At 33.2% G+C, this 11746-nt stretch overlaps 1 protein-coding gene across 1 annotated transcript; it reads right to left on the bottom strand.

The window, feature by feature from the left end:
• LOC126810702 (eukaryotic translation initiation factor 3 subunit B) lies at positions 1-11746 on the bottom strand. The gene is made up of 18 exons (XM_050535899.2): positions 11567-11746; positions 10811-11006; positions 10218-10337; positions 9733-9790; positions 9268-9393; positions 8620-8777; positions 8218-8349; positions 7422-7488; positions 6680-6726; positions 5656-5896; positions 4885-4957; positions 4513-4635; positions 3571-3649; positions 3032-3170; positions 2587-2712; positions 2026-2103; positions 1250-1358; positions 1-540 (listed from the first exon to the last, which is right to left on the bottom strand). Exons 1-18 carry the CDS (start codon positions 11706-11708, stop codon positions 443-445), a joined length of 2112 nt encoding a protein of 703 aa, XP_050391856.1. The 5' UTR covers positions 11709-11746; the 3' UTR covers positions 1-442.

The following is an 11746-nucleotide window of genomic DNA, read 5'->3' as shown; positions in this document are numbered from 1 at the left end:
TTTGATTAAAATTAATTTTAATATAACGAAATTTAGAATGAATTACAGACTTTCTAATTAAATAAAGATTTTCTATCCGAAATGGCACAGAATAATAACCTGAATAATAGCCATATAGAATACTATTAGAGAAATAATGTGAATTAAAGACTAATAATTTGATTATTCTACCTCTCAAAAAACAGAAACATACAAATATTGACAGCAACTCCATGATCAGCACTTTAAAAAAAAAAAACAATATATATTTACCATATACCAACAATTATTTAATAATTACAATTTTAAATTTGCAAAATGCAAGATTGATTGGCAAGCAGAAGTCTGAAGATATGTCAACAGCTTCCGCAATATATATTATGATTGCAATTCTTCCAATACCGAGGTTGTAATAAGTTTTCAAGATGGCTGCCACACAATAAAACGAGAAAATGTCTGTAGTCTACTCTTCGACGATGATTTCTTCAACTTTAACCAGAAATTCAATTGTTTCTTCTTCAAAGTTTTCTTCATGACTGTCCAATTCATCCGTATCAACACCTACAAAAAAGAATATTAATTCATTTAACAATTTTATTTTCAGTAAGAGAAATCATCTGAAAATCAAAATTTCATGCTATAAATCATTAATCACACACTTTGTAAACAAAATAAATTGACATCTTGACCTTCTATCCACCGTTTTATTGTTAAATCAACTTAATTTCTCATATTTTCTGAAGGACCATTTGAGAGATTTTAAATCCCATGCCAGCCAACTACAATGTTGTGAAAGTTGAGTCTCCAAAAGAAATATTGTTCCAAAAATGGTTTAATTCCATTCACTATTTACAAAGATATATTGAACTGAAAATTTCACTAAATTCGGCAATATTAACAGGTCAACAAGTTTTGGGTAAAATCTTTTGATTGGACTATCTTAAATACAACTGAATCTAAGCCAGGTCTTCTCTATGGTTGATAAATTAGTTTTTTTAAAATCAATGTTAAACAGTCAATTTTAGTCATTTTAGCATGGATTAAGCTGAGAAACTAGGCCATTTCAGGACTAATATATTTCATTAATTCAATTGCTCGTAGGGGTCTTCAATAGAGAGAGGAAAACCTGTGAGGTTAGACAGGTGACCCTACTCCTTGTCACATAGAAGTGTGGGATCAAAACCAAGCCAACTGACTCAATGCACATATTAGACAATTCGACCACCCAACCCAAATACTAAGTAAATGACTTTCAGGAGATTTAACTTACCATCTCTCATTTCAATACGTATATCCCGAGTTTTATTAAATTCTTCCACCTTCTGTTTTCTATATTCTTCAAATTCATCCAATAATTGTTGACGTTTCTCCAATAATTCCTAAAATATTACAAATGACCATGATTGAAATTTCTTTTATAAGAACAAATATGCCTGGTCATACTCTCTTGACCATAACAAGATGATAAAATAATTATAACAACCACAAACTCAAAATTATCCATAATATTCAGAATTAAAATCACAAATTAGAATTCAATGTTGGTGTATTTCAATCAATATTGATGTTGTTAGGTTGCCGTGAAAATATGGGATTCTAATATCCAGTATTTAAGACACAATGATCATTTCAGTACTCTATGGACATAATGGTTTTGAGCACCATTTGTAATGAACTAAGAAAAACATATACCAGAAGACAATGTGGAAGTAATTAAAATTGCGGATTCCCAAATGACTAAATAATAATAAAAACAGGTGTAGAATGCACTAAGCAGCCGCAAACGATTGCCATTCAAACTGGACTGTTTGCGTATTTCACTGAATCTAATTGTTTAGAAATTACATTAATATCTGCTTTTAGACCCATTTTCATCTACTTTTAAGGTTCCAAGAAATAGAAATGTAAATAAATGTAAAATATAATGTACTTGTGAAATCTGCGAATCTCCACCACACACAATTTAAAATTTACATTAATAGCTATAAAATATTGTAAAATTTCCAAATCCCCACCACAGAATTCATGTAGTAGTTTTTGTTTTACCTTTGAAGCCGTCTTCTTCTTTTGGCTGTCCTCAACATCGAATATTCCAGAATATTTTTTCAGATTCTTCTTAACCTCCTGTAAATAAAAAATATACTTATTTATAAAATATATATACATACATGACAACTAATGGCTAATCTGTAACGAGTCGAAATTTCATCAATAGAAACTTTCATGTCTTTACAAAATTCAAGTCTTGTTTTATTGCACAATCTGGAAAAGTATTTTCTCCTATAAATGTAAATAACACATGAAGGAAAACTACACAGAAACTACGCAAGGTGAACGGCAAATGGGAATTCTATAAGATGCTAGATATAAACACACAAGTGGTATGAGATGTTTTTATAAGAATAAGCATACCTTCCCATGTGTATAACGTTCGAGTCTAGAAATTAGACACCGCTAACAGACATTGTTTATCACAAATTTAGGATTTGTCAGATACAAGATTTGTCTTTTATTAGTGTTTCTATTGATATTATTAATAATAATAATAATGGACCCTCAACTCAAAATGAAACTGTTTTGTGCATGGGACAAGGTTATTATATTTACCTTAATCTTTTTCTCTGATAATAAGGTTGGTGGTCTTGGTCGCCATAATAACTGACAAAATCTATCCATTGGTTGTTTGTGTAATAAGTTACCTTGGAAACTCCAAATCCAGAATGCATTATCAACCTGAATAAAAACAACCAGAGATTGTTACTTGAATAAAATATCTTAAATGACCCCACCAACTAACAGATATAACATATGACCCCACCAACTAACAGATATAACATATCTTATTACCCCACCAACAAATAGATTAACATATCTTATAATGACTCCACCAACAAATAGATTAACATGTCTTATAATGACCCCACCAACAAATAAATATAACATATCTTATTACCCCACCGACAAATAGATTTAACATATCTTATTATGACCCCACAAACAAATAGATTAACATATCTTATTATGACCCCACCAACTAACAGATATAACATACCTTATGACCCCACCAACTAACTGCAGATATTACATATCTTCCTGTTGGATCCCATTCTACATCAGTAGCCATAAAGTGTTCTGTTTGATTCATTATTGTCATATCAGTTGTATCTATAAACTCTAATACACCATTCATACTGAAAATATCAATATTGTAGCATTTTAAACCAAGTTTGAACATTGTAACTCAATTATTGTGTTCCTAAGTCTACAACAATCCAATTGTATATTTCTGAGAACATCTACTCAAAGTTTTAACATGTTACCTCAGTCCTCAATTAGAAGCAGAGTTATTATGTTCCAAAAATAATCCCCTGTTTTCTATAATAGATAGGGGAGAAAAAAGATGTATAGCGCATCTATTATGCTAACAAGTCGATAATAATATAATTGACTACCTTGATGTACATTAGAATTACATCAGCTGTGTGTCACAGCTATTGTACTACAAACAATACAATATGCAGGTCTTACAACTTGTTTCACATTATTGGTATTACAACTTTGAATTAAAATAAATTTACTAAAGCTTTTTACCTTCTTAAACCAGCTAGAACAAGGAACTGACCAGTTGGACTCCAGAATAAATGGTTAGCAACTCTCTTTTCTAATGTTTCTATAAATAAACAAGTACTAGTTTAATAAACATTCAATCATGGTTGTATTCATAAATATGATAACAATATCCACCTTGACATAACAATTCCACAAACTTGATAGGCACAAACACAAGCCTGTTAGCAATCTTATTACATAAGTATCGTTTGGAACTTCGAATATGCTAACATTCCAGATTATGCCACTGATGTGGGCTTGCTTTGAAGTTTATTTCAGAAGCAATGGAAATATACTTTCACTATGAACCCGGGCAATGCATATCATAAAGTGAAATGAATTGGAGTTTAACATCCTACACCGTACAGTGTGCTATATGGGAAATTTTGCCCAGACAGCGGCACTACAGCCTACTCTAATATCGAATTCAGCTGTCAATGGATCTTTTACGTGCACGCCAATGTGTACAGAGGACCTCGGTTTTCCGTCCCATCTGAATGACTAAACAGCTGTCCTTGTCAGGCCCTCCATCCTGCATCACTGACAAGGGGGCACCACGCCGGAAAATCTGGATGAACTTTCTCGGCCAATGCAGGGATCGAACACCCGACCTCCAGGCTAGCGAGCCAGCGTCTTACCCACTTAGCCATAACAAAGTGGCATCTAATATTGATGGAATAGAAATGAACTATACATTTCTGAAAAGCTTAATAAATGAATTAGCAGAATTAATAAACTAACGAGAGAAAAAAAAATCACCTCTAATACCTAAAGTGGGGGAATTATCAATGAAATAATAATGCTCATTACAATGAAAATGGGAATGATGCCTTGAGGGTCAAAAGATCTGATAATCAACCATGTCAAATTTTAAAGTACCGGTTCAAATGTAAAATTATTAAAACTAGAGTGAAAGTTACTTACTGAGTAGCTCAACTTTTCCGTCTGGTTTCATTTTATAAACAGTAACATTTATTTTAGGAGCATCCTGATGTATAAAGGCAAACCGAGAACCTGTTGGTTCCCATGCAAAGGCCATAACCTGATCTGAAATAAATAACATAAGATTTACTAGATTTAGCTCAATTATTTATGTTTTTGTTCATTAGCAACAACAGACAATCTTCTAATTATTATTTCACATGATTCAAAGAGTAGGTAGGTTAAATAATCCCTTAGAGCAATAGACAACACATAATTATGGAAGAAAAGAAAACAGTACTCTTTGAAACATTGTCCAATTAAATTAGGAACTGTTCTTCAGTAAGTAAAACAGGTGCATATTAAATACAATACCTTTTGTTTCTACTTTATCTACAGGGATTAATTTTTCTCTCACTCGAAACAATTCAAAATTATAATGGATACCCTAAGAAAATGAAAAAAAATATATATGAATGGGAAGTACTGGCATACATAGAAAATATATTTCAAATAATATAGACAGGTTGCCAGGAAACGAAACATCTGCCTACATCAGCTAAGTTTTTCTAGCAGCTAAATCTTCATACTGTATAATAACATTGGCGTTTACGCAATCAAGGGCAAGTAATCTACTGAAATTGTTGCATTGTTATTCATTGCAAAAAAAACCCCAAAACAGTAGATCTGATAGTGACTTTCGTTGTTTAAACATTCACAAGGGCCATAAGGAAAGAAATGAAATAGGGTTTAACACCTACTGTTCTGGTCCGACTCGGCTAAAGAAGATGGGCATACACCATACAGTGTGTTATGGGAGAAATTTTACCTGGGCAGTGGCGCTACAGCCCACTCTTATATCGAATTCCAACTGCCATGGGATCTTTTACGTGCACACCAATGTGTACATGGGACCTTGGATTTTCGACCGATCCAAAAAACTAGACAACTGTGCTTGTCAGGAGCTCTGTTCTGCACCACTGACAAGGAGAAACCACACTAGAAAATCACGATAAACTTTCTCGACCAACACCAGGAGCGAGCCTGCGACCTTCAGAGGAGTTGCGAGCAAGTGTCTTGCTCATTAACAAAAAAACTGGATGTTTACCCAATAATTGTATTATATTTCTAGAATATATTACTCACACTATATTTGATCTGATCTGTTTCATCAGTTTTTTTGGCTTTAAAATATCTGTCAACTTTAACACAAAGATAATCCCCTGCTTTCTGCCAGTGCATTTTACAATCGGCCACATTAAACAGATTTCTAACACAAAGTTCTTTACGACTGGGTATTTCAATCAAAACTACACGTGCAGGCGTATGTTCATGCTCAGATGTCCAGTAAGCTATCATATTATCTGTCGGAGACCAGGTAAAATCCCTGAAAAGGATAATTTTATTCAAGACATAGCATATGCTAATTGACATGGTTCAAGGGCAAATACACAAAATTGGGTTTCCAAAATATAATGAACGCTACTCCTTTAATCTTAATGAAATATAATCTCAGTCATTTCCTTCTCATCATTATCATCGATCATCTTTGAAAATGAAGTAGACAAAATAGATGGTCGCCATTTACTATTGTCAATAACACTGATTTTTATCAATCAGCCATCTCCATTTAATAAGAAATGTAATGGGGTTTAACGTCTTATTTTCTGTACCAACTGGGGTATAATGTGTGCTATGAGAGCATTTTTGTCTGAACAGTGGTCCGACAGCCTACTCTTATTTTGAATTCCAACAATCAAGGCTTCTTTTACGTTCCAGCCAATGTCTACACAGGACCTCATTTTCCATCCCATTCAAACGACTAGACACTGTTCTTTGCAAGGCCCTCTATCCTTCACCACTGACCAAGGTAAATAATACTCAAAAAAGCTAAGGGAACTACATGGCTAACAAAGAGACAGATCCTGATCTCTAGGTCAGTGCCTTACTCACTGGACCAGAGTGGTACTCGTGCGTTGATCAATTAACACTACCAGATAAGGGTTAACATCTGCTTCTTACAAGGGTGATAACTCAGTCAAAAAAAATCAATGTACAGTGGTCTCACACTATGACTGGTTACAGTGATAAATGAGCAGTAGAAATTATAATCTAATGATAATCCATCACTGAAACATGATATTACAGATTCAGAATATTCTATCCATACCTGACACCTTGAATTTTTATACTTTTCTTTTCTAATAAACCAAATGACTGAAAAGGAAAGAATATTTTCGATCACTATTACATTACTTGGTCCAAATATCATGGGTCTAAAAAATAAACCCCTGCTATCTTGGGGTGAATGTCAAATACTATGATCACAATATGTGCAATGTAAGACAGCAGAATTTGGCACAACATTTGTATTTCCACTTTTATTGAATTTCAACTCATCAAACGTTTACACAGATTGACCTCGGGAGTACAAATGACAAGTGGGAATAAGGCTAGTTCAACTGAGGACATGTTGAAAATGAGGGAGAGAGAAGTGGGGTTTAATGGTCACTCGACAATAACTAAGACATTTCGTGACAAACATATGGTTCAATTTTATTTCCTCCCAATTTAACAGGAAACCGGAGGACCCGGAGAAAATCCATGAGGTTGGACAGGTGACACCAGTCCTTGTCACATTCAAGTGGGGAATCGAAACCTTGCCACTTGCATGTTGATAATATTTTAGTAAACAACCACCCATGTTTAAAGCCCACCAGAAAAGCTTCATAAATTTTTTAAATAATGCAAGTAATATGTCAACATATCCTTTCCATAAGATTAACACGATCCCGAATGTCAATGTTACCTGCCACAGGTAAATTTCAATATTAGCGATTTCCACAGTGACGCCATTTTAGTCCTTCTGCTCATATTATAGTCTATATTTCTATAACTGAATTGTAACTTACTGGTGTTTCATAAACACTGATTGCATCTGGACCCATTCGAGCAAAATATTTTCCATCAGCATTCCATCTGAAATCAAAAACAAGCAGTTGTCATGCAAGATATGCCCACATTTTGCAAGAGATGGGCAGACAAGCTAGAAAAAAAAGGCGACGTTTCTGACCATCAGGGGCCATAATCCAGGAAGTAAAAATGTGGTAAGCGCTAGTCTTGAAAAGAATGATCTTTAGGATATAAACATATATTTCAAGTTTCATCAAAATCAGATAAATATTGTGACCTCTAGAGGTCCGACTTTCAGGGAATTAACTCAACCGTCATTTTGGTGGTAAGGGAACCTAGATCTTAAGGTTGTAAACGTACAAAGAAATTGTGGACGGATCTCCAGGCGGACAGGGGCCACATCATCATAATTATATAACACGATTATAGACCGTTTTCAAAATCAGATTTTCATTTAAAGTTTCAATGATAAGGAAACATAGCTAAAATTCTTGTCAACAAAAACAGAGCGATCTGATCATAATTATCTATGTTAAATGGTTACTTCCAGTAATTATTGATGATAACAATCAGATAGGCCATATCTGGAAGGATTTAAGCCAAAACTTTGTGTATAGGATTGCATCAAAATTACTATAATTCGAGAATGTAAGAAATAGTGAGAAATGAGAAAGAATATAAAAAGTTTCAATGATTTATGTACATGTATAATATGAAAATACAATGTTAGTAAGAAAGTTTTAAGATGTATGGCAGCAACAATACTTTTCAGTATGAAAACAAAACAAAACTTACTTGAAGATTGGCCAGGTACTTTGATTTTCACAGAAGAAACCCCTTTTTTTAAGACCTGTTCTAATATCCCATATAATAATTGACTCGGATTCATCACGGGGTTCTTGAACGGGACTAAAGGTTATAAGATATCTACAAAATATAATACATGTAATTGGAACATATTTACATCTTAAAGATTATAAAACTAGACAGATGATATCAATATTTTAAGAATATAACTATCTTTCACAGATTACAGAACCAACTGTGGTATATTCAATGGTTGACAGCAATTTAAAAGACCAATTCCCCATATGCAATCGTTTGAAACTAACATGACACATTTTAGCTAGCTTTGTTATGGCAGATCACCATTTCCATCACCAATGGAACTATATTACTAACAAAACATTTCATTACCTTTCACAGGGTGAGAAATCAATGAGCTGTACACCAGGATGACTAAATCGCATGATTTGACTGAATTTTACTCCGCCCCATAATGCTATACCCTTCAAATGAAGAGTAGCTAAATATGTACCATTTGGAGACCACCTTACATAGGTTTCTGTCCACCTCTGAAACAGACATCATATTGTTATAATTAACTTTGATAATAAATACAGTTTTTCAAAAAGATTTACTATTATTATTGTTTCTGTTTTGTATTATTCATATATTAATAATATATTAATCTATACTAATATTTATAACCGTCATTTGTTTGTTCAGGGTTGGCAGTGACACTAGGGCTGAAATTGGGTGCATAGGGGTAGTTTGGACCAGGGAGTAGCACAGGCCTGGTGGTGATAGACCACCACTTCGGGTTTCGGAGTTATGCTACTTCCGGTTCATGACTATACCCGTGCTATGCCAGGCCAACCGCTAGTTATTAATATTTCTGAGAAATATATGAGTGATGATGAACAACCACAAAAGCTTTGGCAGTGCCTGATTTAGGATTTCAGTCATGTTCCCTATAGAACATATCTCCTTAAGACAAGAACCAAGTCTATATCTTCAAGATTGTCCAATAGTTCTTGAAATAAGAAAGAATTATTAACTCACAGCTCTTTCTTCAACTACAGAAGGTTCTGTAGTGTTTAAATATATACATGTCTTTTCTCCACCTTCATAGATAACACTAAACATATCCTGACATTCTTTATTTTGTAGCCAATACATCAAGTTACCCTGCGAAAGAAAAAACCATTTGCATTCATTTTTCAAATAATGTCAAGATTCACATATGACCAAGTCAGTGATTATATAACTATGGTTAGTCTATTAAACATTTACATCCATTTCGATTACAGTTAAAGGCACAAATCATGGATAGTATTTGCTTCAGTAAAATAAAATGCTAATCTTTAGAACCAGAGATCTTGATTAAATCAGTATAATACATTTATAAGTCTCTTTCCACAAGTAACTTTTACAAACTATGCATCAAGTATGGCCGACTAGTACTTATTTGAAGTTCAAACTAAAAAACAAATTTGATATATATATATAGACCTATCTTATACTTACTGGATCTTGGTAAGGCTTGGGTTCTGGGGGCTCAATTTCGTCAGGAACCTTTTCATACCTTAAATTAAAACAAATTCAACATATAATTCAATTACATAAAGTTATACTGTTTGAATGGCACCAACAAGAGAATCATTGTTGAAACGTAGCTTTAATAGAACTACAGTAATTGTTATAGAACTGTCATGTTTATTTTACATTAAGTTACATATTTTTTTTCTTCAGTTTAAAGTTCCATCCACTTGGTAACTGCCGTCTTCTTAGGGTGATGCTCTTAAAAAAAAAGTGCCTATGGCTCCGCTAATTGGAGTAATATCTACATGAAACTGGGAATGTTTGTTCTTTGGACAATTGTGCATCAATTAACCTTTGTATTTTGCATATTTATTTTAATGTAGGTAATGACGATTACAATATACGACCACAACATTGCAAAGTTTGACTTAAAAGCAAAAGATGTTGGCTCACTAGTACTGGGTACTTACTTCTCAAAATCAGAAAAGAGATTAACAGCAAATGTATGTTGTTTATCAAGTTTATATCCATCAGCGACTTTCACAGCTTCTTGAGCATGAAGAGGTGAAGAGAACTCAACAAAACAATACCTAATACAAAAAGAATGTTAAGCAGTTATTAGAATTTTTCAAACATCTAATCATTTAAGAAAATAATTTTCAATTCATTAATCAGATCTTTGTAAATAAACACTGTAATGGAACTATCGACTGGACTATTTTTGGACTGATATTCCTTTTAGAGATTCAACTTCCACGATATTGTAATCTGCAAGGGATTCAAAATTCTATGAATAAGGATCAGTGGGATTTTTTTTTTTAAGTATAGGATTAGGAAGACACTGAACTGGTTAATATCTATGATTTTCGTCACTTTGGGACTAAAAAAGGGAGTGTTTCTATTCTTACTACATGTAGGTATATAATTTGCTTACATATATATATGTCCTTAGAACAAAGAGGTAAGTGGAGAACCTTGCAACCCACATAGATTATAGGCTATTGCATATGCGTTGAGATCTTTCGGACACCACCCGACATAAATAATAAAATTAATTACTGACCCTTTAGTTACATTTTTTTCATCAACTGGATAAAAATCACTCTTGATTTTACCAAATTTACTGAAAATTTTAGTGATAACATTTCTCAGTTTTTCTAATCGTTCAGGACCAACTTGTGGCACGTTATCAACAATCACAACAGAATCAATACCATCTGTTTCATTTGGTTTGTTTTTGAAAATATCGGGTAAAAGATCTGAAAATAAAAATACAATAGAATAAGTAATGTTGCAAATGATCATCACTTGTTTTATAATTACAAGACATTACTTCAATTATCAAATTTAAAATAATATTTTGTCTGCAAGCAAAGCTAGCAATTATTACTGCAGTACACCATAAAGTTGGTATATATTTTAATATTTGTGTTTAGCAATATTATATTGGGCTTATTGCTATTTGGAACCCAAATAAAAGTTGTGAGCCGTCGCAATATTGTTTCAATGCCATCATGCATCATCATATCATATAATCATGTGCTCCAGCTGGAGTGGATCTGAAAAGTTTGTGAACTTGTCAAGTCCTGTTTCAGTGGAAAACAACATCATGCAAAACCATTTTAAAAATCAAGGTAGTAGCTGAATCTTTATGAGTATAATCAATAATTTTATAATTAACGATCAACAATTTAATTTAGATGTTTATTCTGACAAAGTGAAGTCAAAAAATATGTTCATTTTCATTATTTTGATTTTCAACCAAAATATGGCAAATATTAACATGGATTTTCAGATTTATTCTCATAATTAACAATACCTTCATCTGATATATCGTCTATAAAGTCTTCTGGATCACTGAAATCGGGTTCCTCTTCCTCATAATCCTCTTGATCCATTTCATTTTGTGATTCAGACCGGTTGGACTTCCTTCCCTCCGAATCCACTCTGCCAGCCGCCATCTTGAAAACCTCGTGGTCTTACCGGTGATGTACAATAC

The sequence above is a fragment of the Patella vulgata genome, chromosome 2 (genome assembly GCF_932274485.2).
Source record: "Patella vulgata chromosome 2, xgPatVulg1.2, whole genome shotgun sequence".
Classification (NCBI taxonomy): domain Eukaryota; kingdom Metazoa; phylum Mollusca; class Gastropoda; family Patellidae; genus Patella; species Patella vulgata.
The sequence above is the reverse complement of the archived record's forward strand: the minus strand, read 5'-3'. Positions and strand labels throughout refer to the sequence as shown.